At 57.3% G+C, this 26,907-nt stretch overlaps 3 protein-coding genes and 1 long non-coding RNA gene across 10 annotated transcripts; 1 reads left to right on the top strand and 3 right to left on the bottom strand.

Annotated features, from left to right (window-relative positions):
* Positions 1-355: 355 nt before the first annotated feature.
* Mcrip1 (MAPK regulated corepressor interacting protein 1) lies at positions 356-5,955 on the bottom strand. Of its 7 annotated transcripts, none has more exons than XM_058585249.1 (5): positions 5,748-5,955; positions 2,199-2,253; positions 1,990-2,108; positions 1,343-1,444; positions 356-1,212 (listed from the first exon to the last, which is right to left on the bottom strand). In XM_058585249.1, exons 2-5 carry the CDS (start codon positions 2,204-2,206, stop codon positions 1,148-1,150), a joined length of 294 nt encoding a protein of 97 aa, XP_058441232.1. In that variant the 5' UTR covers positions 2,207-2,253; positions 5,748-5,955; the 3' UTR covers positions 356-1,147. The 7 variants fall into 7 exon arrangements, with proteins under 7 accessions (XP_058441232.1, XP_046319262.1, XP_046319264.1 ...); XM_046463306.2 differs by lacking the exon at positions 5,748-5,955 and adding an exon at positions 5,030-5,546; XM_046463308.2 differs by lacking the exon at positions 5,748-5,955 and adding an exon at positions 5,056-5,539.
* A 37-nt stretch (positions 5,956-5,992) lies between these two features.
* Positions 5,993-7,272, bottom strand: Ppp1r27 (protein phosphatase 1 regulatory subunit 27). The gene is made up of 3 exons (XM_046463312.2): positions 6,984-7,272; positions 6,732-6,882; positions 5,993-6,434 (listed from the first exon to the last, which is right to left on the bottom strand). The coding sequence occupies exons 1-3, from the start codon at positions 7,171-7,173 to the stop codon at positions 6,311-6,313; spliced, it is 465 nt and encodes a 154-aa protein (XP_046319268.1). The 5' UTR covers positions 7,174-7,272; the 3' UTR covers positions 5,993-6,310.
* Positions 7,273-11,996: 4,724 nt separating this feature from the next.
* Positions 11,997-23,158, bottom strand: P4hb (prolyl 4-hydroxylase subunit beta). Its single transcript, XM_046463231.2, has 11 exons — positions 22,937-23,158; positions 21,730-21,936; positions 19,644-19,777; positions 19,362-19,499; positions 15,433-15,537; positions 15,160-15,285; positions 14,805-15,005; positions 14,308-14,428; positions 13,999-14,180; positions 13,684-13,770; positions 11,997-12,900 (listed from the first exon to the last, which is right to left on the bottom strand). The coding sequence occupies exons 1-11, from the start codon at positions 23,085-23,087 to the stop codon at positions 12,823-12,825; spliced, it is 1,530 nt and encodes a 509-aa protein (XP_046319187.1). The 5' UTR covers positions 23,088-23,158; the 3' UTR covers positions 11,997-12,822.
* LOC124105891 (uncharacterized) lies at positions 23,147-26,780 on the top strand. Its single transcript, XR_009228517.1, has 2 exons — positions 23,147-23,766; positions 24,459-26,780. It is a non-coding gene; the product is annotated as an uncharacterized LOC124105891 (long non-coding RNA).
* Positions 26,781-26,907: the final 127 nt, after the last annotated feature.

Here is a 26,907-nt window from a genome sequence, read left to right as displayed (position 1 = left end):
CCAAGTGCAACTGGGGCTCTTGGGGGCCCAGCAGCATGCTTCCACGTGGACACTGGGGAAGCCAACTCCCTGTCAGTAGGCCAGGCCATAGAAGGTGGGTCCAGGGCAGCAGATGGTTGCCCACTTGCCCCAGGCTCCTACCCCCAGAGAGAATGGCCTCAGGAGAGCCTCTAGTCTGGACAAGAGCTGACTGTTCAGAGCAGCTCATCTCTCCCCTCCTGGACACCCTCAGACCCCTGCCCTGTTCCCTGACTCACGCTGAGAAGTGCGAGGCAGAGCCTCTACCGTGGCTGGAGTCCCCTGTCCAGGTGTGTGGGCTGCAGGGCAGAGGGCTGACAGATGGCCAAGAGGCCACTCCCAGTGCCACCCATGTTTATTCACAGACCCCCCGGCTCCAGGGCCACACAGACACTTGGCTTCCAGAGGGTACATGAAAAAAAGGGGCCCTGGTGACCCTCCCACACACTCCAGAGAGCCAGGACAGGCCCAACAGCACCATTTCAGGTCAGCCTTGGCACCCCTGGCCCAAGGGTGCCTCTGTGGCCACTGGGCTTAGGCACCAGGCCGGGTCTGGTTGCTGGGGACCCCTTTAGGGAGGTCAGTACTGTCTCAGGCCGAAACCTGGTGCCATCCTGAAGCTGAGGCAGGGAAGGGGAGGCTGGACAGTGGGGGCAGGGTGGGGGAGGCTCCCCAAGTGTCCAGGCCAGAGGACCAGCAGAGGTCTGTGGGGGACCCAAGTTGGGTGCAGGTGCAGCTGTGCTTGTCCCACTTCCTGGTCATCTCAAGGACAAAACCAGCCAGTCCCACCAACCTGGGAAACAGGCCCCCTTTTCTCCTTCCTGATCCCGCAGTGCACAGGAACAGAAGGGAGGGGCAGCAGCAGGTGAGAAGGGACTGGGGTCAGGGCCTCTGGCGGGGGCAGGCAGGGCCAGACCCCCCTCCAAGTGACAGGGGCAGCTTGAGATCCCCAGAGAGGACAGGAGGGGCGCAGAGAGAAGTGGCCTCAGCCATCAACTCTGCTGACCCTAGGGCTTGCAGCCCACTGGAGCACAGCCCCTCCCTCCTCCTGGGAAGGCCTGCAGGACAGGAGGAAGCCAACATCAAGTGCACCCTCATCTTCCAGCGGCCAGGGGAGGGCGCTGGCACTCTAGGACTTCTTGGCATCCTGCGTGTTCCGGCGTTTCAGGTCACTCAGGTCAATCGGCTTGAAGGCTGCCGGGAAAGGTGTGGTCAGTGCTGGCACAGGCCCCTGGCCACCCCCACCTCTGGAAGCCCCTGGAGCACGTTGGTAGTGTGGGCAGGAAGCAGGTGGTTGTCCTGTGCCCCCCATGGCCCCACTCACTCTTCAGGCTGGGGTTGGGAACCTTCTCCACGTACTCCTCCACCAGGCCCCGCTCGCCACCTGATAGCTGGCTGCGCAGGTCTCGCTCCACACCCTGCCAGGCTGCCACAGGCGAGGGCAGTGGGGTCAGTGTCAGGCAGAGGCCAGCCAGGAGACACCCCTCTCCCTCTGCCAGCTGAAGGTACCTTCCAGCACCCAGCACTCCTCACCATGGGCCTGGACTCTCAGAGACGACCCATCTGACCCAGCTTGGCTTCCCAGGAGTGCTTGGCCTTGGCTCAGCCCTCCTTCCACATCCTCCACCCACCCCGACTCTGGGTCAGCAACTGCTGGGGGCACCCATCTTCCACACCTCCCTCCTCTCCCTAGCACCCCCAGTGCCGAGGACAGGCTGCCAAGGACAGGCTGCAGAGGCCATCTCCTCTGGGGTAATGCCTACTCCCTCACCCTCCTCTAGGGCTTTTAAGTGTCCCCTGTCACTCAATCTGCCATTCCCTCCCCCCAGATTTGGAAGGACTGATGGGGCACCAACACCCAGAGTGGTGACGTGGAGGCAGGAAAGGGCCCAAGGGAGCTCCTGGGCACTGGGGCAGAGCAGGGAGGCTGACCATTCCCAGGAGGAGGAGCCCCTGCACAGGCATACCCACCTTCATAAATAAAGCGCACATTCTCCTCGTGGGCGGGGGTGAAGATCTCACTGCTGTTGGTGGGCGAGCGCGGGCTGCTATTTCTTTTGCCGTTGTAGACGACTCTGGAGACGGGGGAACTAGGAGAGGACAGAGCATGAGGCTGGGTGCAGGGCAGAGGAGGCCCACTCTCACCCCGGGTGAGGGCCATCATGCTGCCCAGAACACACCTGGTCATAGCTGGTCCTCTGGTCCTGGTGCTCTGCTGCAGGATCCCCTCAGCCTCTGAAACAGAAGCCCCAGAACACAGGAGTGGGACAGAGCATGACCCCTCCAGCAGAGGGGCAGGGTGCAGGCATGTCCACTGCCTCCTTCTAAGCTGTGGTCAAACTATGTGGACCTGTCACCATCCAGGGGACACAACAGAATAGGGCCCAGCCCTGGGTGGCCAGTGGGCTCCAAGCAATCCTGGGCAGCCTAAGGCTGGGGCAGGGTCAGCTGGAGGAGGTTAGGGGCACCAGGTTAGGTCAGACACATGCAGGACACAGAGAGTGAGATGGCCTGGTGCTCGGCCCCATCAGTAGGCAGGGGCCTCTCTTAGCGCCAGGTTGAGTGCCCCCTACTGGCTGCACAATGGGGATGAGGAGCCCGCACACACCAGAGGCCCCAAGGCTGCCTGGTCCCCTCGGGCTGGGCTGTGAGCAGGAACAGACCTATCAAGACGGGGGCAGTGGGGAGCTGCCAGACCTGACCAGGGAACAAGACTGAGGGGGGTACTGCCAGTTTAGTCTCAGCTCAGGGGATTTTCACAGCTTGATTCTATTTTGGGGGTGGCCAGCTGTGGACATATGGTCCACACAGGATGCAACCCATGTGCTAGGGACAAGGCAGCCCCAGAAGGGGGCCTGTAGTATAGAACCCTACCCGCCCATCCCCAGGGTGAGGGGCTCCACGCAGCCCAGAGCACACAGCTGCAGCCCCTCATGAAGGGCAGGAGATTGACATTCTGGGCTCTCCCGCCCTAGCTGCCAAGCGGTCATATAATGATTCATCGACTGAACGTGGCACAAGTGAACATAGCCCACCACCAAAACAAGAACAAAAAGGGTACAGTTAGCTGAGGGGGCCCAGGACCCTGTGCGCCCCCAACGTGCTCATGCTTTCTTGCACTCCAGGGGCTCTCTGCCCATGGTCCTCCAAGGCTACCAGCCTGGTAATGCCAGAGCACAGAGAAAGCCCTGTGGGCCTGATGAGGCAGTAAGACCAGGTGGACAGCCTCAGAGAAGGGAGGCACTCAGCACCCCGCCTCAGCTCCCAGGGCCCAGAAGGCCTGCTGTCCCACGCCGACTGCTGTGTCCAGGGACTCCTACCTCCGAGCCTACCCTCCTCTAGTGCCTCCCTTCCCAGTGAAGCCTCAGGCTCGGTGGCCACAGCCTCCAGTGGCTGCCTGGCTTTCACAAATGCCATGCCCTCAACCTGGGTCCCCCTGCTGGCACCAGCCTGGCTGGCAATGATGTTTGTGTTTGGCCAAGTAAGGACACCTGAGCATGTTTACTGGCCAGGCCTGAGGGAAGCATAACACCAGATGAGCAGGGTCCTGAAGACGCAGACAGGCAGGGGGCTGAGCCTGGGACCACAGCAGGGGAATGGGCGGGGGGAAAATGGCTCAGGCAGCAGAAGTGCCAGAAAGCACACACACAAAAATCCCTCCAGGCTTCAGAGAGCTATCAGGTTGCAGCCCGTTGCTCTGCAGCCTAAGCAGTGAGTGGTGGTCTTGTCCAGGCAGACCAAGGGACAGGGACGGGTGGAAGGAGAGGCTGTCAGTGAGCAGCCAGGGAGAAGGCTGTCTCCAGAGCCCATTCAGCACAGCTCTCCCAGGCCTCCACGCCACTGGGGCCACCACCAGGGGAGGAGGAGGGGCAAGCTCTGCATCCCTCCCTGACTTTGCCTTCTCTCTTCCATAATCATTTCCTCAACACTGAGGCCCAACACCTCAGCCTACATGCAATTGTTCTTTATGTGCTGCCAAAGGTTGAACCTAGGCCTCCCACATGCGAGTGAAGCGTCCCACCACTAGCGACACCCCCAGCCTGCTGAATTTTAACTTCAACACAGGTTCCCGCAGAGTTGCTGAGGCTGGCCTTGAACTTGCAATCCTGCCTCAGCCTCCCGAGTAGCTGGGATTCAGGCATGAATCATGCATGGCAATTCTAAGATATCTTTCCCTCATGACTCTGAAATTGGGTGGTATCTAACAATCGCTAAGATGTCAAAGTTTGGCAGTTTTTTTTTTTTTTTTTCTCTACAGTCCATGAAACAAGAGGAAGCTCATCAAGCAGTGTCTCAGACCTGAGAACTCCAGAGTCCCTCCACCAACAGACTTCCTCCATTCATTATCCCCACCTTGCGGACACTCAGTCCAGCCCTGCTGCATCGGCCTCCCAGAGCTGGGGACATTCTGGACACCTTCCGTGTCACTCACCAGAGAGATGCCAATGGCCTCTTCTGCCATCAAGCCCAAGGCCCAGGTGTTTCATGTTCTCTCAGGTGTCACCTACTGCTACACCCCCACCCCAATCCAAATGCAGTCTTTGCCACAGAACTGCCTGCCACTTGCCACCCCTCAGAGCAAGTGACCTTCCAGTCTACATGCTGTGCAGGACTCAACTGCTTGTAGTCTTGATTGTGCAGCCCACAGGGCCAGAAATACCCTGGCCAGAGGTTGTCCATCCCTCCTCTGCCACCTCCAGGAAAGTCCCTCTTGGCCTCAGCATCCTCATCTGGAGTAACACATAAAGCCCCTGCCTCAAACAAGGTCTCCACAGCTCCTTAACCAACAGAACCACAGCAGGTCATCACTCACCATTTTGTCCAATTGGACACTTTTAAGAATGAAAGGGGATGCTGTTGATTACTAAGCAGGACACAAGACAGCTCTGAGCAGATCAGAAGATAGAGCCAGCCCACTGGTAATGACCACCACCCAGAAAAGTACAGGGTACTGAAGAGACTGCGTGGTCACAGCAGACACAAAGGTGCTTTGCACACACTGCTCTGGTACCTACAGCTGGGACAGCAAGAAGGCACCTGATGACCCCCATCCTGCCCGGGTCAGCAGCTGGGTGAGCCCAAATGCTGAGGCTGGCCCCAGCCCCCTGCAGCATGCCTCAACGCTTGCCGGCACCCCAAGGCGGGGTCCTGGCCTTCCGACAGGCCCGATGCCCAGGGCATCCCTCTGCCTCTGCTCGCTCTGGCCGTCCACCGCAGGCTGCGAGGGGCGTCGGCGGAAGCGGCCTGCTCCACGGGACCCAGGGCTTCAGAGGCGTCCTGGGCGAGGCAGCGGCGGAAACGGCGAGAGTGAGTGCGGGGGCCGGATCGCGCCTAGACCGCTCCCCTCGCGGCCACGAGCCGGGGACGCGGCACCAGGTGGTACTCTTGTCCAGCAAAGTGACAACGGGCGTCCACGAGCAGGGCCGGCGGTGCGGAGGCCGCGTTCCTCCCTCTGCAGTTCTGAGCCGCCGCTGCCCCTCGGAGTTCTCTATCCCCTGGGGCCGACCACCGGCCGAGCGGGGCCAGCGGGGCCGGCGGCAGGCCCGGCGCCCTGTCTGCACCCGCCCGCGGCGCCGCCGCGCGCGGACACTGCCCGCCACGCGCCTCGGACCCGGCCACTCGCTGCCGCCCGGGGGCGCGGCGGGAGCAGCCTGGCAGCAGCCTCGGGCCCGCCGCCCGCCCCGCCCCGCCCCGCGGCCCAGACCCGCAGCCGGCCGCGCCCGCCTCACCTCGCCCGCTGCGCCGCCGCCTCCCGAGGGCCGGCCGGAAGTGGCGCCCGCGCAGGCGCAGAGGGCACGTGACCACGCCGAGGCGGGGGGGGGCGGCCCCGGAAGGTGGCGGGCCCGGCGGGCGCGCCGACCGGGAAGCAGGAGCGGAGCCGGGAGTCGGGCCGAAGGGGCCCCGGGAGGCCCCGCCCGGCGAGGGTGCTGAGCGTCCGGCCCTGGACCCTAGGAATCAGGCCACCACCACAGGCTTGGGAATCACGTTTATTGAAAAAGTACAAAGTGTCACAATAAAAAATCCACCTAGAGGGCTGGGGACGCAGCTCGGTGACAGCGCACTTGCCTACCACGTGTGCGGATCTGGTTTGAGCCCCAGCACCACAAAATAATTTCACCTGGTGATTAAGCCAAGCCAGAGACATGGGTGTAGGGGACAGGGGTCGCGCCTGAGGACAAGTCCTGGCCAGCCCAGTGGCAGCCCTGAGCCACAAATGAAGAATGCCCTGTTCCCTGGAACAGGGTGCAGGCCCCTTCTCCAGGAGGCAGGAGCCCTGGAGTGCAGCTCCAACTCAGTCCATCCTGGTTCCTTTGAAGAGCTCCACCAGGTCCTTGAAGTCCGGGTCAATGAGGTCGGAGGGCAGGTCACCATCGTCATTGGCTGCATCTCTGTCTGCCCCCAGAGAGATGAGGTACCTGGATGCAGAGGGCAGCCCTGGTTGAAGCATGCTTGTCTCCACCCCAGCATAGAGCCCTGGGTCACCTGTTTGTTTTTCCACTCAGGCTGAGGAGGAAACCTGACCCTTTGGAAGCTGCAGCCAGCTTTCCAGTTTGTTACGGGCCAACACAGGATAGAAACAGGGTGCCAGGGGACAACCCTTAGGGTTCATGCCTGCACCATCAGAGCTGTCTTTTGGGGACCCACCTCCTGGGGACCAGTGGATGCCTGGAGAGGTTGGGCCAGGACCTTTCTGCACCAGGTCCCACTCTCACCTGGCGATGTCGGGGTACCCATCACTGCAGGCCATGTGCAGAGGTGTCCACCCCGTCTCGTCACGCTGGTGAATGTCAGCCCCATATTTGACCAGCAACTTTACACACTCCAGGTTTCCAGAGAGCACTGCTTCATGCAGAGCAGCTAGACCTGTGCAGGTGGGAGGGCAGGGGTCAAGGCTGGAGTCCTCCACATTGGCCTTCCCCAGTATCCCCACAGGCCCATGGCCAATCCCTCTGGGAATCACTCACCTGAGGGGTGGATGGTGTCCAGGGAGACTTTCCGAGTCCGGATAAAACGCCCTACCTGCTCCAGGTCACCCTGGCGGATGTGGTCCAAGAAGAGGACATCATTAGGGAAACGCACACTTCGGTCAGCCAGCAGTCGCCGGCGCCGCTGCCGGGGGCTGTAGCGGGTATATCGGACTGTTCTGCTGGGCATCCTGGGGGCTGGGGTGGGCTGCCCCCTGGGGACCCGACTGCACTGGGGTGAGGAGTGTTCCAGCCAGACCAGGTCAGCGTGAAGGTTCTTCTGATGAGACTTTGCTTCCGGCTTATATAGTGTCTGCGGAGCTATATAAAGCTGCGTGGTCATGCCTGTGGACGAGAAGGCTGAAACCGAGCTGCCCCCTCCCTGCGCACCGGATCATGTTTGGTGGCTCATCTTTCAGCCCACCTGTCGTTGTGTCCGGCCAAAGGGGTCAGATCCTTCCTGGCCACCGCTCCCTGCCCCACAGCTGGACCTAGAAGGTGCTTTAACAGAGGGCAGGAGAAGGACAGGGCCCATGAAGAAGGCCTCAGATGCGGGCTCAAGGGCAAGGTAGGTGCCAAGGTTGTAAGGAGGCCCAAGCACCTGGGGATGAGTGGCCTCTGCCTCCTGGAGAGGGAGGGCCTCCCCACATCCGAGGAGCACTGGTCTGTCTGCTGTGGGGGAGGCCAGGCCTAGCCATCTCCACCTGTCACTTCCTCATCAGCTTCTGGTGCTGTGGTTTCCTGGGAGCTGCCTTGATGGCTCTGTCTGCATGGACCTGTTCCCCATGCTGGGCGCTCCAACACCAGGATCCTGCCTGCCCTGGGCAGCCCTCCCTCCCGCAATTTCCACTGCCTGCCATACCTTCTCTGGGTTCTGGAATGCTGCCAGAAACTGTTCACATTGAAGGTGGTGTCCAGTCTGTGTCCCTAGTGAAGGGACTATGTGGGGTGGTGTGACCCTCAGCCCAGCCCTCGCAGGCTGTCAGTACCTCGCGCTTTTTTTTTTTTGGATGGCTGTGGTGGGCCTTGAACCTAGGGTGCTTTACCATTGAGCCTTTCTTTATTTTTTATTTTAAGACAAGATCTCACTAAGCTGCCAAGACTAGTCTTGAACTTTTGATCCTCCTGCCTCATCCTCCTGAGTTGTTGGGGTTACAGGCCTGTACCACTGCACCTGGCTAAATCTCCTTCTCACAGGGCCAGCAGCCATAATGGACTTATGGCCACCTTACTCCAGTGTGACCTCATCTTAACCAATTACAGGAACAGTGACCCTGTTTCTAGATAATTTCACATTCTAGCTGGGCATGGTGGCAAACGCCTGTCACCCTAGGGACTCAGGAGGCCAAGGCAGGAGGATGCAAGCTCAAGGTCAGTTTGGGCAACTTAGCAAGACCCTGACTCAAACCAACAAAAAACCCATATCAAAGCACAGTTGGGGATATAGCTTAGCAGCAGAGTTCTCCTGAGTTCAATCCTAAATACTGCCCCTCTCCCCCCAAAAAAGTCACATTCCAAGGTACTGGGGGATAGGACATGAGTCGGAGACGAAGCTCAACATCCCACTGGTGAGATGCTCCAGGTGGCCACTGGAGGCCTAAATAACAGGACCGAGACTGGCCAGCCCTGCAGGCAGGGAGGAGAGGCAGTGCTCCATCATTAGCTGGGCCCCAGCCAACAGAGTCCAGTCAACAGGTGTGTCGGACCCCCTCAAGGTGCAAAGCCTTGAGCCACAGGCTGCAGGCCACCCTGCCTGGCAGCGTCTCCCTGCCGCCGTGCCCGCTGGGCCTCACACAGGGCTGCATACTCTGCACCCCACACCCAGCCTGTCTAGGCCTGACCTGTGGGGACCCTGCTGGGTGGTGCCTGGGTGCTGCATTTTCAGGGACTCGGGGAGTGCTAGGCAGTCGTGACTCCTGGCCACCTGGGAAGAGTCAGTAGTTTCTTCTCCCTTGTTTACAGGAAGCCAGGAGACTAAACATTCTGCCCGGTGGCCAGCTGGCTTGTTGGGCAAGGACCTGGGTTCCAACCCTAACAGAGAAAGAAAGGTGACAGTGAGGTGAAAATGCCTCTGTCCAGCGCTGACCAGGGCCCCAGAATGGCCCTTTCCAGCAGGCTCTGGGCCTCAGGCTGGACAGGACTGAGCTGAATGGGTCAGATGAGCCTGTTTGGCAGCCCCAAGTCGGACCCCAAGTGGCTCATCCTGCAACCAGTGCCCTGAAGGCTTCTGTGTGGATCAGAGAAGGGACTGGTCCCCAAGGCCTCTCAGTCACCACAGGTTCCCTAGAGGAATGGATGTGCTTTTGTTGTAGTTGCTGGGAATCATGTGTCTGCATCCTGAGTCCCAGAGGCTGCCTGGAGCACCTCAGCAGGGGAGGACCCTCTGCTATCATGGGTGAAATGAAAAGCTTTGTCCCTAATTTGTCTCAGTTGGTATGAACTTGTGATAAAAGTGACCTGGTCTGCATGATTTTAAGTTTCAATTTTTTTCAAGGACAAATTAAAACATTTATGCAAAAAGGTTACCATCTGGGGCTGGGGGTGTGGCTCAGGCGGTAGCGCGCTCGCCTGGCGTGCGTGCGGCCCGGGTTCGATTCTCAGCACCACATACAAACAAAGATGTTGTGTCCACCGAAAACTAAAAAAAAAAAAAAAAAAAATGGATAAATACTAAAATTCTCTCTCTCTCTCTCTCTCTCTCTTAAAAAAAAAAAAGAGGTTACCATCTGCCAAGTGCGGCAGGGCATACCTATGATCCCAGTGACTGGGGAGGCTTAGGCAGAAGGACCATAAGTTCAAAGCCAGTCTCAGGAACTTACTGAGTCCCTAAGCAACTTGGCAAGATCCTGCCTCAAAATAAAAGGGGGCTGGGGATACAGCTCAGTTGGTAGGTTGCTTGCCTCATGTGCACAAGGCCCTGGGTTCGATCCCCAGCACCACACACACACAAAAAGAGTTGGGGATGTGGCTCAGTGGTAAAACGCCCCTGGGTTTGGTTCCATCCCCAGTACCAACAAGAAAAAAGAAAGTTGGCATGCTGAAGGGTGGCGGCCCAGGGCAGGCTGTAGTCCTTCCTCCCAGGAAGGCTCTGAGGCCAGAGGACCCTGGGGCAGTGAGCACCATCAGCCTGGCATTTGCTTTTTAGGTTTCAGTGGCTTCTGGTCATCTGGGGAGAGAGCGAGGGATTGGGAAGTCCCAGACTGTTAAGCCTTCACTGCCTCCCCCAGAGCCTTCAGGCTTGCCTTGCTAATCCACTGGCCAGCCAGAGAGGTTTTGGACACCACCCCACAGCCTCAGCACAGCCTAGCCCAGGAATGCACTCATCAGCTGCCTCTGCGAAGGGGAAAGGTATCCGTGACTCACTCTCGGCCCAGGAGCGCGTGATGGTGGCCGCCTGGTCCCAACATTCTATCCCGAGACCAAGCGTCTGCACAGCTGGGAAGCAGGGTCACCCACACCCTGTCCCTCAGAGAGGGAGCGTAGCCCACCCCTTTCAGCTGTGGCTGGAGATGGCCCCCTGCTCTGGCCCTGCTGCCTGCCTTCCCCCAAAGGCCCCGTGGCTCCTGCCTGAGTCACATCTCCAGGGCCTCAGCTCACATTTTGGGGGGCAGTTAGTGTCCTCTCACCCCCTCCAATTGCCTGTGCCTACTTTACAATGGAGATGCACCCCACTGTGTGGGCAGGACCCAGGCACAGCCCACAAACCCTGCTGAGGCACCTGAAGCCCAACTGGCTGGAAACCACCCCCAACATGGGCCACCCGGAAGCCAGCAAAGTGGACAGGCTGGAGTGGGCAGTGTCAGGACCATGGGTGCCTGGGCAAGCCAGTGTGCCCAAGGACCTGACACCAGTCTCCATCACCTGCCGGCTGTGTACTGCACAACAGCACACAAGCAGGGGCCCTGGGCTTGTGAGGGCCTGTGTAGCACTGCAAGGGTGGGCGTGGGGGTCTGCCCACCCACCGTGCCCTTGGGTAGGTGCCCAGTGTAGAATCATACTCCCAGTGAGCCCTGCATTGGCCCAATAGCTGGGTCTGTACCAGCACATCTGAGGGCTCTACAGGGCCACTGGCATGAGTAGGGGGGACCAGGAGGCTGGTGGTGCTGAAGGCTCCTTCAAGAAGCAGGCCACCTGGCGAGTGTGGGACAGAAGCCTGCTGGAGGCTGTGCTGGGCTCCCTCAGATGCTGCCATGCCCCTCCCGTGTGGTCCTACAGAGGTCCTGATGTACCCGAGTGGGTAGGGGAAGATGGCCAGGCTCAGCAGCCCCATAGCCCATTGTCTTCAAAGTGGATTCCAATTGTCCTTTTCCTGTATGTGACCCACAAGCACGTCAAATTTTTAAAATTTATTGTTGGTACCAGAGATTAAACTGGGGTGTGCTTTACCACTGAGCCAAATCCCCAGCACAGTCCCCTGCCCCTTGTTTTAAATTCTGAGGGTAGGTTGCTGAGGCTGGTTGAACTTTGCAAGTTGGGAGTACCAGTGTGCACTGCTGCATCAGGCCAGTGTAAAACCCAGCGAACGTCCCGTCTTATTTCTATCAAGGTTTGGTTAATAATCATGACAACGTGTCCATTTTACCTCTTCTTTTGAGATATTTTTTAGTTGTTGATGGACCTTTTTTTTTTTTTAATGTGGTGCTGGGAATCGAGCCCAGTGCCCCACAATCCCAGTCCGTCATCTTACCTCTTCTTGAGGTTTGATCCACCCAAATTCTTGTCTGATCACTGAGGTGAGGGCAGGGGATGAGATGGCCAGCATGTCCCTGGTGGCCAGGGCAGCTGCACAAAGGTCGAGTCAACATCGTGGCCCTGGTCCATGGGCAGATCAACACGCCCCTGCTTGGCCGCCTGCAGGTGCTCAGGCCCTGGGTAACCCCAAGCTGTGCCTGAGCTGTTTCTGCACTGTGACACTTCAACACAGAGGTCGTGACAACAGTGGCCCCTCAAAGCTGGCTGAATCTCTTTAGCCCAGCTCCTGTGACTTGAAGAAATACAGCAGAGGCCACAGCGGGTAGTAAAATTTCAACTTTATTTGGCCAATGTGTCCAATTCCAATATTGTGGTAGAAATGCCCGAAGAATGGTCAACATGTGATTCAGCCCCGGCATCCCCGGCTGTCTCCTGGCCTGGGAACCCAGGGCCTGGTTCTGCCTGTGTAGGCCTCAGCCATGCTGCAACAGAACCCGCAGTCAGCGTGGAGCGCCTGAGATAGGGTGGGAGCCCTGCTTGAGGAAGAACAGGTGAGCTGTTCAGGCCTGTCCTGGGCCCTGCAGCCGGCAACCACAGTGCCCTTGTCTAGATGTGAGGCATCCCTGACAGGATCCAGAGGTCTCCATTTAACCAAGAATTTTAAGAACCATGCTCAGTCGTGGCCACACTGGCACGACGTGCATGGAGAGTGACCATATCCAGTGGATCTGTCCCTCCCCACATAGGGCACAGGGGTCTTCAAGGAGGCTTGGCCAAGGTGGAGCAAATACCCTGATGTCGAAAAATGTCTAAAAGTCTCACAGATGGAGAGCACAAACCTCTCCAACAGGAAAGGGATTGCCAGTGTGAGATCCCAAACATTTTAGCGAGCACTCAGGACAAAAACCATGTACAAAAAAGTACATCACAATTTAAAAAAAGGGGCCCACCAGGATGGGCTGCCTGGAGATAATCCCTTTCCAAACATTGAAAAGCAAGGAGACAGGTTAGGTGCACACGCGTGTTAGAATGAGTCCCTGGGTTTCCGATGACACTCCCTGCTCAGGTGAGGGTCGGCGCAGAGGGCCTGGGCTGCGGGAGCGCGGCCCACCAGGTGTGGTTGGGGTGCCCAGGTCTGGCTGCGGTGCTACAGTTCGTCTTTCACAGCTTTCTGGTCGTCATCCTCCTCCACGTCTGGCTCTTCAGCTTCTTCGAGGTCTAGGTCCTGGGGTGTGGGAGGGAGGGTGGTGAAAGGGCTGGAGGCAGTGTAGCACTTGGAGGTGGCCACAGGCCTCCTGGCGGGGACATCCCAGTGGGGGGAAAAGTCCCAGCGCAGTGAGCACTGGGTGACTCAGCCCTTCGGTCCCTTGCTGTATGGCCACTGGTGACACTTGATGGTGTCAGCAGCATGGTCCTGCTGTCACCTTGATCCAGATCCACCCCCAGCAGCCACAGTGGCTCCCTCAGGACAGACCTGCTCCCACTCTCCACTTCACACTGACTATACCCTCCACGCCCTGCCTCAAATGCCACCAGAGTCACTAACTCCCACCCCCACCAGCCTCTCCTGACTTGCCCTCCACCTCCCCCAGAATAACTACCACCACCACCCCTGGCCACGAGCTCATGTGGACAAGACTGAGCTTCTGAGGACTAGCCCAAATCCACTGTCCAGCCTGGGGCCAGCAGGGTGCCTGCCCCACAGAGTAACCAAGTGGTCACATCTGTTAAGCAATGGTGGGCTTTAGCCAGTGGTGGGACACTTGAGCCCAAGTCAGCAGGGATGTGAGGGCCCTGTGGCCTGCAGCTGAGACTTCCTAAGCAAGGTCTAGACTTCACAAGTGTCTTCAAAGTCACCCTGCAGGGTGCTGCGCCAGGGGCCTGGGAGGCACAGCTGTACCTCCCATGGGCTCCCCACTCCCAAGTCAAAGTCTGAGTTCGCACCTCCCAAGTGGACCTAGGCCTGTGTCCCCAGAAGCCAGCCCAGGGTCCACATGACCACACTCACATCATCATCTCCTGCCCCATCCTGACCACCGCTCTCCAAGAACTTCTTAAAACCCTCCAGGGTCCGCTCCCCATTGTAGTCAATGACCTGTGGAAGACAAGGGCCAGGGACATGGAGCCAGCCCTAGGCCTCCCAGACCCCAAGGGGCAGCAGCTTCCCCTTGGTGCAGAAAGGGGGGTTCTTAAAGAGGGGTCCCTGGAGGCCTCTCCTGCCCCACTCCTTCCTGGCCCCCAGCTCTTCGTGGACAGAGAGGCCGCAAAATGGTGTGGGGACAGGACTCTCCCAGCCCCAAGGCTGGCCACACGGCTGTCGCACCGTTCTGTCTGCACGTGCAGGGAAGAACTTCAGCGTGGGAAAGCTGTGCACCCGGACAGCCTCCACCTCGTTGGCCGTGGAGTCCATCTTGGCGATGACGATGTTCTCGTGATCCTTGTACGTCTCACCCAGTTTGTCCCAAATGGGAGCTAGCTGCTTACAGTGACCACACCACGGGGCATCTGAAAAGAAGACTGGGCTGAGGGTCCACCCTGGACCAGGAGCCACCTGCAAATGCTGCCTCTGGCTCTGCACAGCCTGCGAGCTGCCTGAGCAACAGACCACCCAGGGCCCAGACACAGCACTCACAGAACTCCACAAAGACGTTCTTCTTCTCGTCAAAAGCCACCTCTTCAAAGTTCTTCCCAACCAGCACTTTGACCGGTTGCTTGTCCCAGTCTTCAGGAAGCTCCTGGCTCATCAGGTGGGGCTAGAGGGCAAATAGAGCAGGTCAGAGGCAGCGCTGCCCAGAGGTCCACAGCGCTCCCTGCCACACCCACCCCTGGCGTGGATGAGGCACACGCTGTCCTCCGAGGGCGCCAGATTGAACAGTGCCAGGAGCCTGGTGAAAGGAGAGGAGCCGTCAAGGTCGGCCCAATGAGAGGACATGAGGTTACCCTCGCAGCCTTGAGGCCACCTCTGTGCGCGGCGGGACTGCAGTGCGAGGATTGCCAGGGCTGTGTGTGGGCTCTGGTACCAGGATCTCCAGGCTTGGAAGGTGAAGCCTGAGACACCAGGGCCCAGGGTCCAGGAGCGGAGCACATTCCCCGAGGCCAGCCATGCGCCCAAGTGGGCCCGGCACCAACCTTGACCTTGCCCTCCAGGAAGCGGTGGCAGAACTCTGTGATCCCCTCTGCCGTCAGCTCGTCCGACTCCGGCTTGTACTTGGTCATCTCCTCCTCCAGGGTGATGAGCCGCACGGCTGGGCACTCCTCCTTCTTCAGGCCAAAGAACTCGAGGATGCGCTGGTTGTCGGCGTGGTCGCTGTCGATGAAGATGAACAGGATCTTGGGGGAGAAAAGGCGCACTGAGACTGGCCCACAGGCGGCCTCGAGCCGAAGGCCTGGCCTAGGGGACCCCATCACCCAGACCCCAAGGGGGAGCAACGAAGTCCAGAGGCCCTGACTACCCGGGAAAGCCACCCATCCCCAGGTGGCCCACCTTGCCCTTGAAGCCCCCGGCGGCTTTCTTGAAGTTGCTCAGTTTGCTGTCATAGTCAGACACACTCTTGGGCAGGAACAGCAGGATGTGAGTCTTGATTTCACCTCCAAAAATCTTTGGGGCTGTCTGTGTCACACATAGAATTGCTTCGTCTAAGCCACAAGATAATATTTGACAGAATACTCTGATGACAGTGACAAATGTGCCTCCTGCATGTCCAGGGAGCCCACCTGCACCATCTGACTCCCGCTAGAGCCTGAGGGAGAGACGCACCTGCTCAGTGAACTCAATGACCAGGGGCAGCTGGTTGTGCTTGATGAAGTCCAGCAGGTTCTCTTTGGTGATCTCCCCTTCAAAGTTGTTCCGGCCCTCATCAAACTGCGGACAGAAGGGGGATTGTGAGCCAGCCGGCCACAGGCTCCTGGGCTCAGCCAGGCAGCGACCGAGAACACAGCCATGAGGGCAGAACATGCTTGCTCCCCGACAGCCTGGACCAGCTTCAGCCACTACACCATGGCCACCAGCAAGTCCTGGTTTGTCCAGAAGTCAGGTGTGACACCTCCAGGTCCTCTAGCTGCCCCCCAAAAGGGCATGTGTGGCAGGACAGTCACAGGAATGACTAGATCCTGTCCCTGTAGGCCAGACAAGGGAGGCTGCTGTTCTGCAAAGCCGAGCCAGCCAAGACAGGCTGAGAAGTCACTGCAGGACCCCGTGCGAGAGGCTCCACCAAGGCCCATAGGCTGAGATCCTCTAGCAGTCGAGTATGAGGGAGTCCCTCAGGCTCCTCAACTCCAGCTTCCAGGACAGCACTCACAGAGCCTGGCCCTGAGCAGATCCAGTGTCAAAGGCACCTCCATAACCACATGTTGCTGCTCCCTGTGCAGGGCGGAGGGGGCTTACCATTATGTTTTGTATTTGAGACAGAGTCTTGCTGGGTTGCCTGGGCTGGCCTCAACTCTTGCGCCCACCTTAACCTCCCACTGGAAGACAGGCCTGCACCACAGGCCTGGCTTATTGGTGAACGGTTCTGTTCCAGGTTGGGTGGTCTGAGGATGTGGAGGGCTGACAGCACTCAGCTTTTCTTACTGGCCACTTCCCATTCCTGTGGTAGGTTACGTCCAGGGGAGGCCTGTGCCAGCCAGACCCTCCAACTCAGCCCTGGAAAGGTGCTAAACCCAGGTCACCTCCACATTGTGGGCCACTCCCCACCAGAGCCTGCGGGTCAGAGGCTTCCAGGCATGCTCTATGTCCCCCAAATCAGCAAACGCGGAGAGGATGATGGGGTGGAAAGGCCAAGAAGCCCCTTGAGGGGGTTGTTGGCCCAGGTCCACAAGAACTGCTCCCCTCACCTGCCATGCTGAGCCACAGGGCACTCTGACCTGCAGAATGAGGCTTCTGCTCCCACCAGAGCACCAGCTGTCACCCGCACAGGCTCATGCTGAGACCTCAGAGCACAGCTGAGCATCTGTGCCAGGCTGCAAATCCTCCTGGTAATGTGGCCACTTAACGTGGTCACTGTCCACTTTCTTCTTATTTTTGGGTACTGAAGATTGAGCCCAGCGGCACACTGAGCCACATTCCCAGCTCTTTAATATTTTGAAACAAGAGTCTTGACACGTTGCCCAGGCAGGCCTTGAACTTGTGCTCCTCCTGCCTTGTGCTCTGGAGTGACTGGATTATAGGTGTGCGACACCATGTCTAGCCCATTTTTTACCGTCTGCTCTGGTTCAGCTGGGGGGTGGCTGCGAGAGGCCTGCCCAGGAGCCTCGAGTGAAGACCTCTGTGCCCCCACTTACACCTCTGGCTGTGGACACCAGTCCTGCCAGGTCACAGTGACAAGGTCTCACTAAAAGGCAGATGCTGCAGGCTGGTGGAGAGGCCCCTGGCCCCACCCTCACTCCTAAATCCCCAAGACAAAAAAAGTAAACAAAATAACAAACAGGGCCACCAGTCCTAGCCAGGATTCTCCAACTCAGCTCTCCCCGTCTTCCTCAGGGAAGACAGAAAAGCAGGCGCAGCTGGCTGCCTCAGAGTCTGGCCTGCTAGAAGGGAGGCCTCTGGCTCCACAGGCCAGGCCTAGGACAGTTCCCCAGGCAGAGAGCAAGACCCAGTTCACTTGGCCAAAGTGGGTTTAGCAGCCTGCAGAGGAGGAACAAAGGCAAAAATAAATAAATAAGTAAATAAATAAACCAGACATAAGCGGTGGGTGTGGGCAGTGCAATAGCCAGAAACCCGAGATGAACTCTAGCACCACGTCCTCTGTCCAACCTCAGACGTGTCCCCTGTTGACCCCCTCGGCAGGACTGCCAGGAAGCAAGTCTTCGGCTCTGTGCAAGGAAAACTGCCACCCACTAGCCAGCACCAGATCCAAGGGTATGCCCAGCCTAGTGGAGAGCAGACGGCTGAGTACTAAAGAATCACAGGCATGGTGGCACACACCTGTAATCCTAGCAACTTGGGAGGCTGAGGCAGGAGGATCACAAATGTGAGGCCAGCCTCAACAACTCAGCAAGGCTGTCTCAAAAAGGACTGGGGAATATAGCTCAGTGGTCAAGTGGCCTAGGTTTGATTATAAACCAAAAAACAAACAAAAACAAACCAAAAAAACCCCCAATAAAAAATTAACTATACACCAACAGCCTGAATAGGGGGCCTCAATGTACTTCATTCTTCAAAGGCAAGAATAAGCAACTGTCATCCTAGCCTACAAGGATATGTGATGGCCACCGCCATCCATCCAGGGTTAACATGGCTACTCAGACACAGCGCCAGGGGCAGATTGGTGGATGGAGCTGAAAGTGGAATCCGCAGGTTCCTATAGGCCTCAGAGAAACTGTCCCTCAACCTCCAACTCAGGACATCGGCGACTTTCTCTCGCAGTGTTTGCACTCTGCACTCTCCCGTTCTAGTTGAGTGTCAAAGAGTCACTATGTGTCTGTGACACAGCAGCTCTACCCCCTGGTTTCTATTGAGTACAGCATGTCAGTTGGCTGGGGTTCTTTTGAGGAAGGAGTTAGCAAAATGGCTAAATGCCAAGAGCAAGGACACCCCACCCCCTAGCTGCAGCTGCTAGGAGGGGCCCTCCTCCTCCTCACCCCAGTCTGGAGATGCAAGGTGTTCAGCCCCAGCCTGAGAACTGTTTCATAGGTGAACTGCATAAACACAAGGTCAGCACGGAGCCAGGCAGCCTCTCCCCCCAACATTGCATCCTTCCTAAACAGTCGACTGTCTGCAGGCTTCCTCCTGCTGGGAGCAGAACAGGACAGCACTCCAAGATCCTTCCCCAACCCAGGACACCCACCTACTCTGCTCCTGTGGTCTCCTTCTCATACAGCTTCCTCTCCCTCTTCCCTGTGCACTCTGCCACCTGGATGGCATTAACCCCGGAGCACACACACCTAGGTACAGCTGTGCTCCAAGCAAACCCACAGGCAACAACGGGCAACGAGGAGCCTGCTGCATCCCTGTAATAGGCAGACTCGGTTCAAGGACACTTGGCTTACAAAGAGAAAGGACAGAGTCAGAATCAGCAGTTTCCAAGGTGGGAGGCCCAGGAACTGCAGCTTTGCCTGTCCAGTGGGAACATACCCAGGGAGTTCACACCAGTTTCCATCTAGTGTGAGGACCTGAAGTAGACAGCAGTGATGGTGGCACGCCATTGTGATCACCATTAATGTCACCAAATTGGCCATTTAACTATGCTGGGCATGGTTAATGCTGGGTATGATGGAGGCTGAGACAGGAGGATCCCAAGTTTGAGGCCAGTTTCAGTGACCAATCAAGGCCTAAGCAATATAGCAAGACCCTGTCTCAAAATTAAAAAAACAAACAAACAAAAAACAAAACAAAACAACAAAAAAAAAACGGTGGGATGTGGCTCATTGGTTAAGAGCACCCTGGGTTCAATCCCTGCTACCGCCCCCCCCCCCCAAAGTAAAATAATCAACTTTGCCACAGTGGAAAAAAAAAAAGCTACCAGTAAAAAGCAACTCCCCTTGTGTCCTTTAGGAGGTCCAGAACATGGGAGGCTGGCCAAAGGCCTTGCACTCCAAAGACTCCAAAGTCCAAAGGCCACTGAGTGGCTCCTGTAGTCCGGCTCTGCCAATCTGTGACAGGACTCAGGATAGCCACAGGCCTCCAGCAGTAAGAAAAGCAACAGCACCCCCTGCAGAGCAACGCCTGCACTGCCCTGGGCCACTCACCTTCTTGAAGAGGACCACCCCATCTTTGCTGAGCTGGTATTTGGAGAACACATCACTGTTGGACGTAATCCCAAATGGTATGTCATCTATGGCCTCTGCAGCCAGCAAGAACTGCTTGGCCAAGTCTGACTCGACATCCTGTAACGGAAGGAAAACAAGAGGTGCTGCACGCCGACACCCAGGAGCCTGCCTGGCACAGCAGCAAAGCCGACACTGCAGTGTCCAAGCCATGGGGACCCCTCCTTCAAAAGTGACAGCAGATTACAAGTTCTGAAGCTCTACCTTAAAGAAGCCAATGACGGCCACCTCGCTGGATTCCACCAAGGACTCTGCAGCTGTACCATCGAGCAGCGTGGTGGCAGCAGGGCCCGTGCGCTTCTTCAGCCAGTTCACGATGTCATCGGCTTCTCTGCCAGCTGCACCCCAACAAAGGCAGGTTCCAGAGTCAGACAGGGTGCCCCTACCATGCCTGGCACCCTCTCGCCTGAGCTCCACCCAGCAGGCTGAGGACACCTGACTGACCCCTAGAACAAGCTGTTCTCTCCACAGGTAGGTCTATACCCTGGCCACCCACTTCCTGAGAACACAGTTATGCTTAAAGAAGGGAAGAGTGTCATCCTTGGGAGGTAGGATTTCCTTTTCTAATTCCTTGCATTTTCTAAATTTTCTTGGACATTAAAATTGGTTAAACTCTGCTGGGTACAGTAGCACATACCTGTAATCCCATCAACTTGGGAGACGGAGGCAGGAGGACCATAAGTTCAAAGTCAGCCAAGGCAACTTGGTAAGACCATGTCCCCCCCTCCCACAAAAAACAAAAACAAAAAACCCCAAGACGTGGGTGGGTTGGGGCTGGGGATATAGCTTAGTGATAAAGTGCCTCTGGGTTCAACAATCCCCAATAACTAAAATAAAAATATTAAAAAAATTTTTTTTTTCATTAAACTCACATACACTTTCTCCCCATAGTACTCTCATACCAAGCTGAGTCGTGGAGATATGGCGTTTTTTTTTTTTTTTTTTGGTGTGTGTGTGGGGGGCTGAGGATCAAATCTAGGACCTTGTGCGTGCGAGAAGCACTCTACCAACCGAGCTATATCCCCAGTCCTGAGATGTGGTTAGTTATGTCAACCTCCACGCCAGGTCTCCTTCCTTGAAAACAGGCTCAACTTGACTTTCTGACACTCCCTGGTGGGCCAGTTATTTCTAAGGCCAGCCTTACCCACTTCCCTGACTGGTAAGAACTAGAGAAAGAATATGTATCCGCATGCCATCCAGGAGGCCAGGAGGCCACACAGGTATAAGAAAGAGGCCTGCTCCTGCCAGATGGAGGCCAACAAACTGCTCTCCCCTCCTTTCCTGGGGTGTGACTACCTGGCAAAGTGCTGCTCCACCCAAGAATGACAAGGATTCTTCAGCCAAGTGCCTACAAAAAGCTGAGCTGGCAGTTACCAGTGGATTTAGGAGCAGGTGTCTCATCTACAAAACCTAAGTGTTGGTGGAGAACGATGGTAACTTTGGACAAGGCACCCCCTATTGCAAGATTAAACACACATTGAAAAGTGGGGACCCAGGGGCTGGGGCTGAGGAATAGCGCACTTTCCTGGCATGTGTGAGGCACTGGGCTCGATTCTCAGCACCACATACATACAAATAAAGATCTATAAACAACTAAAAAATAAAAACTAAAAAGCCAGCCTCAGCAATGGCAAAGTGCTAAGCAGTGAGACCCTGTCTCTAAATAAAATACAAAATGGGGCTGGGGATGTGGTTTAGTGACAGAGTGCCCACAATTCAATTCCTGGCACCAAATAAATAAATAATAAAAAGGGCTGGGGCTCAGTGGTTAAGCACCCCAGGTTCAATGTCTGGTACCAAAAAAATAGTGGGGTCTACTAGTGAGGCAACCAGAGTGGCTGATGCTGATTAGGATAAGACTGCTTGAACGGTACTTCTGCTGACCCTGGGACGGGCAGCTTCAGGCTGCTCAGCACATGGGCCTGACAGACATTCTGCAGAACTGATCTGAGACCAGAAAGCGCTTCTTTGCCACCAGTTGTTGATTTGCCCCGGAGGTGGCAGGACAGTAGCTGAGGGCCTGCCTGGATGCTTGAGTGTGGTGGCTGTCACCCCTTTCTAGTCCATCTCCAGACAAGCTTTGCCAGCAGGCCCCCCAGAGGCCATCAGACATAGCATGCTCCACCTGAGAGGGTCTTCCAGGGAGAGAACTTCCTCACAGGACCCTCAGGTGTGGATCAGTTGCAAACACAGTCCCCCCCAGAGCCCCTGAAAACGGGCCCCCACCTCAGATACACTACTGGATGAGCTTTCAGTTAGGTCGCCTCCAAGGCCTGCACCGCGGTCACACCTGTGTACTCCTTGGGGGAGGCTGTGTCTCCGTTCTTGAAGAACTTGATTGTGGGGTATCCTCGGACGCCATACTGCTGGGCCAGGTCAGATTCTTCAGTGGCATCCACCTTTGCTAGTCGGATCTCAGAACCTTCTGCCTTCAGCTTCCCAGCTGCTTTGGCATACTCAGGGGCCAGTGCTTTGCAGTGGCCACACCAAGGGGCATCTGGAAAAGAAAGTGGGACACTGGAAAGCAGCCCTCGATCCCGTCCCACTGCTTCTTCCCTTCATAAAAACCTTATCTGCACACCAAGATAAGGCCTCCTAACCCAGGAGGCTGAGCTGATAGCTGCTGCTCTTGGGCAACTTCAGGACAGAGGCCATCAACGATCGACACACCAACACCATCCCTGTTCTGCTCCGTCACCACCAGCACAGGAAGACACACCCTCTAGATTGGTAACTTCCTATAACCTGCAGGCCATCACGACCAATGTGTCCCTAGGATTTCCCTTTAAGAACCCAGGACAAGTCAAAGGTTTGATGGCCCAACCTTACACCAACCAAAAAATGCTTATGAGTATGTGACACACATCTGTGCGAAGTTTGCACCTGTCACATTCTCATCTAAAACCGTTCTTTATAGGTGGGGATAACACAATCTGCCAAGGAAGGGTAGCAGATGTGGTGGCATAAGGTTCCCAGCCCAGAGACAGTGGGAGCCCAAATACTTGTTAACAAGCAAAAGCCTCAGACGGACTGGCTACACGACAGGAAAGCCAGGGCAGGTTAAGGGTGGCGCGGGCAGGAGCTGGGCATTTCTGGGTCAGTCCAGCTGAGTAATCAGCAGAGCCGGACCCGGCTTGGAGCCCGGCTTGTGGGGTCTGCCACGGCTCACACAGGTCCGTCCAGCGTCCCCCAGCTAACCGAGGGTTCCTGCCATGTGGACGTCGGACACAAAGACAGCTCCCTGGCTCTCCGCCGGGCAGCCACTCTCGAGGAGCCCGGGACGCGAACGCTTCCAATCCGGGCAGGAAGGATGCCCTCCGGGCGGCCGGGGGCAGCGAGCTGACAGCAGGCGCGTCCGGCGAGGGGCGGGCCGCGACGGGCCAGGCCGAGCTCGGCGCGGCCACGGGCCAGCACAGCCAGCAGGCCCGCCGACCCGGCCCGCCGCGCGCAGGGCCGCACCGCGGCGGCGCCCCCCGCCCGCCAGGCCGGCCACTCACAGAACTCCACCAGCAGGTACTTGTGCGTCGCCAGCGCCTCCGCGAAGTTGCTCTTCCTCAGCACCAGGACGTGGTCCTCTTCCTCGGGGGCGTCGGCGCCCACCCGGGCCGCCGCGGCCAGGGCCAGGCACAGCAGAGCGCGGCTCAGCATGTCGGACGTCGGAGCGGGCGGGGCGGTCCGGTTGGCGCCGCCGGGACAGCCGAGGCGACGAGAGCGCGCGCCGGTCCTGGCCTCGCCTTTATAAATCCTGGTCCGGGGACGCGCCCAATAACCCGTCGCGCGCGCCAGCCGCCGCGCGCACGCGCCCCTAGGGGCCCTCCAATTGGCCGGCGAGCTGCGGGGCCCGCCCTCGCCGTGCACGGATTGGTCGCCCATGCCAGGCCCGGCCCCGGAGTCGGAAACGCTACGGAGTCCTTCCTCGCCCTCATCCAGGATTGGCCGCGGCGCTCGCGCTCGCTCCGCTCTCCAGATTTTGATTGGCTCCGAGCGGAGAACTTTCTCTCCCTCGACTTCTGACTGGTGATATTCATCCACACCTTTCGCGGTTCTGGAATGGCTACTTCTTTCGGCTGTCGGGGCTCTGTGGCTTCTGATTGGCCGAGATTCGCGCGCACCCTGCGCGTCCCTCCGTCGAACGTGGCAGTGAGGCGGAGTCCCGGGTCGGGGCGGAGCTGCGCCTGCGCCTCCGAAACCCCTCGTGTTGCATTCTGACTGGACCGCGTGTCCGTAACGGGCACCGCCCCCGGACTGCCGGCCGGAAGCCTGGCTGACGCAATTTCCGTCGCGCGTGCGGCCCGTGCAGCGCCTGCAGAGGCGTGGGGTCCGACAGGTGGGCACCTTCAGTGCTTGGCGCGGCTTCGGCGGGGTGGGCCAGGCGGCGGTCTTAAGGCCTGTGTCGCCTGCGGGGTCAGCGGGCGGTGGCGCGGTTCGGATCCGCTTCCGAGCATCTCCGCGGTCTCCGAGCGAGGGCTGGTCCGTGCCAGACCCGGAGGCCGGGCGGGCGGGCGGGACACAACCCCGTCGACGGTAGCGCGGTTTTGGCCGCCTGTCGAAGTGGCGTTTTCCTCTTTCCGTGGCTCCTAGGAACTTAAGTCGCACACGAGGCCCACGCCCGGTGTCTGTGGGGCTGCCCGCGTGGCCTCGGCCGCCGCCCCTTTGGTGCGCTCAGCAGCAGCAAGGGGCAGCTCCCCGCGGAGATGCGCCCGGCCGAGCCCCGTCCCGATGGTCGGGAGGGTGAAGTACAGGAGGGTGTTCTTGTACTTCTGAGGCTTGGTGCGTGTGGGGACGTTTGTTGGAGGAACTGGGAATGGAACCCGGGGCCTCGCGCATGCCAGGCAAATGCTCTACCACTGAGCTACGCCCGCAGCCTTTTTGAGACGGCATCTGGCTAAATTGTCCAGGTTGAACTCGAACTTGTGGTCCTCCTGCCTCGGCCCTCCACTTAGCTGGAAGTACAGGCGTGGGCACCTTGCCCAGAGACTTGTTCTTTTGTGTTTGTTTGTTTGTTTTAATATTTTTTAGTTTTTGGCGGACACAACATCTTTGTATGTGGCGCTGAGGATCGAACACGGGCCGCACGCATGCCAGGAGAGTGCGCTACCGCTTGAGCCACATCCCCAGCCCCCAGAGACTTGTTCTTGAGAGTGTGCATCTCACCTTTCCTGCGTGGCACTCCACTTGGAGTGTGAGTTCCTTGCCTTCAAGACCCAGTGCTACCTTCATGTAGCTCATACCTGAAACTGCTGCAACTGTGGAAGCCGAAACCCATATTGCAAGATGGAGACCAGCATGGGTCTTTCCCAGGTTCCCAGGTGTGACATTTCAGGCCTGGCGGACTATGAACCAGTGTCGCGCCCCAGTTCAATAGGATTGACCAGGTGCTTTTCCACTGAATTGCAGCTCTTCATAATGCCACTGTGGGGTGATGACTGCTTCAGATCCGATGAACTGGTCTATTTTTGTGCTTGCCTTGACTTGTTTTACAAACCAAGATTTGGGGCCCAAGACAAAAGACTTGAGTTCAGATTTTCTAACTGTGGAGGTTAGTATTTTGTCCATTGATGGGAAGTGAAGGGATTTAGGGTACTGTTGTGGATTAGCTCGTGATGGTTTGAAGGCATCTTAGTTCCAGAACATAAACTATGAAGAAGAAATGTGCACATCTACATCACCAGAAACAAGCAGAGGCCACTGCAGGTGCACAGATCAGACAAGGATCAAAGTAGCTTAGACTCTACCGTCTAAGGTGGGCTCTGGGCCTACAGTGGCTCGTGCCAAGGGCAGTTGAACACGCTTCAGTTTGGGGAACTGCCCAGCCAGAGTAGCAGAGAGCAGGGCTGCTGTTCTGTGGCCTAGGTGGCTGTGGCTAAGTTGATGTTCTATGAAAATCAGGGCATCCAGCAGCACTCCCCCCAGGTGATCATGCTGCCATGGCTACCCTGGCAGCTAGCTCTTGCTGGTACCTTGTCCTTCCTGAATCAGCCTTCTTCAACTTAAGCAGGTACAGCAAAGTTGGTTCTTATGAGCCCCGCAGGAGGCCTGAGAGACCCCTGGGCACCCACAGTGCATTCTACTTCCCTGGATATAGGCCACCCTGTCTGAATACCTGTAGGCCTCAGCCCAGAGCAGAGGGCTGATGAGATGGGTCACTCATCCTGTGCTCAGGCCTTCAAGGAGTATGTCCTTGGGGTCGGCCTTCCCTGGGGCAGTGACTGGCCATATAGGTGCTTCTGGACATCTTCCAGGGAGTGTCACACTCAGAGTATGTTACCTGTTAAACATGGTTTCCTGCTGAGTCAACATGTTTTGATTACTATTACCCTCTCTGGATACAGTGGTGCACAACTGTAATCCCAGGGACTTAGGAACCTGAAGTAGGTGATGGCAAATTCCAGGCCAGCCTGGGCAATTTAGTGAGACCTGATCTCAAAATAATCAGAAGGGTTGTGAGGTAGCTAAGTGGTCAGTGCTCCTGGGCTTAATTCCCAGTACTGAGGGGAAAAAGCTACTTTCAACCACCCCCTCCCTGGCGTGTGTGTGTGTGTTACTGGTGAGTGAATTAAGGGCCTTGTATATGCTGGGCAAGCACTCTGCTACTAAGCTGAGTTACATTCCCAGCCTCAAATATACTTGCACGCACAAGGCCCTGTATTTGATCCCCAGCGCTACCAAAAAAAAAAAAAAAAAAAGCAAGCGTTCTTAGAACACAGCTTCCTTTAGCCTGCACCTGCTATCCTGCTAGATGTGTAAAGGGGTCACCAGCAAGTTCATGGGCACCTAGAGGGCTACTGGCTGCAGGTTTTTGCTGTATTAGGCTTCTGTGCCCAATTCTGAGACAGGCGTGCGGGAGAGAGCAGGGCAGTGGTGGTAAATCAGTACCTGGCGATTGCTTGGTCACATCTAGATCCTGACCTCAGCTGGCACCAGTTATGGCCTCTTCACAGAAGAAGGGCCTGTCTGTGGATGCTGAGGAGGTGGAAGCTTGGGGATTTCTGGGGCCTGTGGATAAAGGGAGGTGAGAAGAGGGCATGGGTTGTGGACCTGGGAGGCCAGCCTTGGAGCAGCATCAAGCTGTACAACAGGTCAGGGTGGGACCAGGAGGATCAGGTTAGACTTGGGACTTGAGACACGTCATGCACCTTCTGCAAGTGCAACTTTGTTATCCTCCCCTAGGAGCTCGAGCAAAGTCTTGGCTGTTGGCCATGTGCCTGTACAACTTGGCACTCAGGGTCTGAGTTCACATGTCTAACAAGCTTGGAAAACCCCAGAGCAAAAAGATCAAGCCTCTTGGCCTGATGTGAGCCTCAGAAGTCCTTGCCCAATAAACAACTGCTGGCAATAAGATGGAACGTTTTAAGGAGCTGGAGAGGTGTGAGCCCCTGTGCCCAAGGCTGCTGCCTAGGCGCCCATTCCTTCTGAGCTGAGATGGTCAGCCTGGGTGAACCCTCAGGGCACTGCCTCACCCTGCCTG

Source organism: Marmota monax, unplaced genomic scaffold, assembly GCF_021218885.2.
Source record: "Marmota monax isolate L192 unplaced genomic scaffold, Marmota_monax_Labrador192_F-V1.1 WCK01_AAM20220418_F8-fsc00220, whole genome shotgun sequence".
NCBI lineage: Eukaryota > Metazoa > Chordata > Mammalia > Rodentia > Sciuridae > Marmota > Marmota monax.
Note: the sequence above shows the minus strand (reverse complement) of the source record. Positions and strands in the feature narration are given on the sequence as shown.

Bases quoted from the DNA above. Each gene is read 5' to 3' on its own strand.
- Mcrip1 (XM_058585248.1), bottom strand. From the start codon at position 4,748: ATGAGGATGCTGAGGCCAAGAGGGACTTTCCTGGAGGTGGCAGAGGAG. The intron at 2,109-2,198 runs GTGTGTTCTGGG...GTCCTCTCCTAG, and splicing joins AGAGGACCAGCTATGACCAG to TTCCCCCGTCTCCAGAGTCG. The intron at 1,213-1,342 runs GTGAGTGGGGCC...CTTTCCCGGCAG, and splicing joins TCCCAACCCCAGCCTGAAGA to CCTTCAAGCCGATTGACCTG.
- Ppp1r27 (XM_046463312.2), bottom strand. From the start codon at position 7,173: ATGCCCAGCAGAACAGTCCGATATACCCGCTACAGCCCCCGGCAGCGG. The intron at 6,883-6,983 runs GTGAGTGATTCC...CCACCTGCACAG, and splicing joins GGACACCATCCACCCCTCAG to GTCTAGCTGCTCTGCATGAA. The intron at 6,435-6,731 runs GTGAGAGTGGGA...CTCTGCATCCAG, and splicing joins GGGTACCCCGACATCGCCAG to GTACCTCATCTCTCTGGGGG.
- P4hb (XM_046463231.2), bottom strand. From the start codon at position 23,087: ATGCTGAGCCGCGCTCTGCTGTGCCTGGCCCTGGCCGCGGCGGCCCGG. The intron at 19,500-19,643 runs GTAGAGCTTCAG...CTTCCGTTACAG, and splicing joins CCGTCATTGGCTTCTTTAAG to GATGTCGAGTCAGACTTGGC. The intron at 15,538-19,361 runs GTGAGTGGCCCA...TTCTGTCCGCAG, and splicing joins GGGTGGTCCTCTTCAAGAAG to TTTGATGAGGGCCGGAACAA.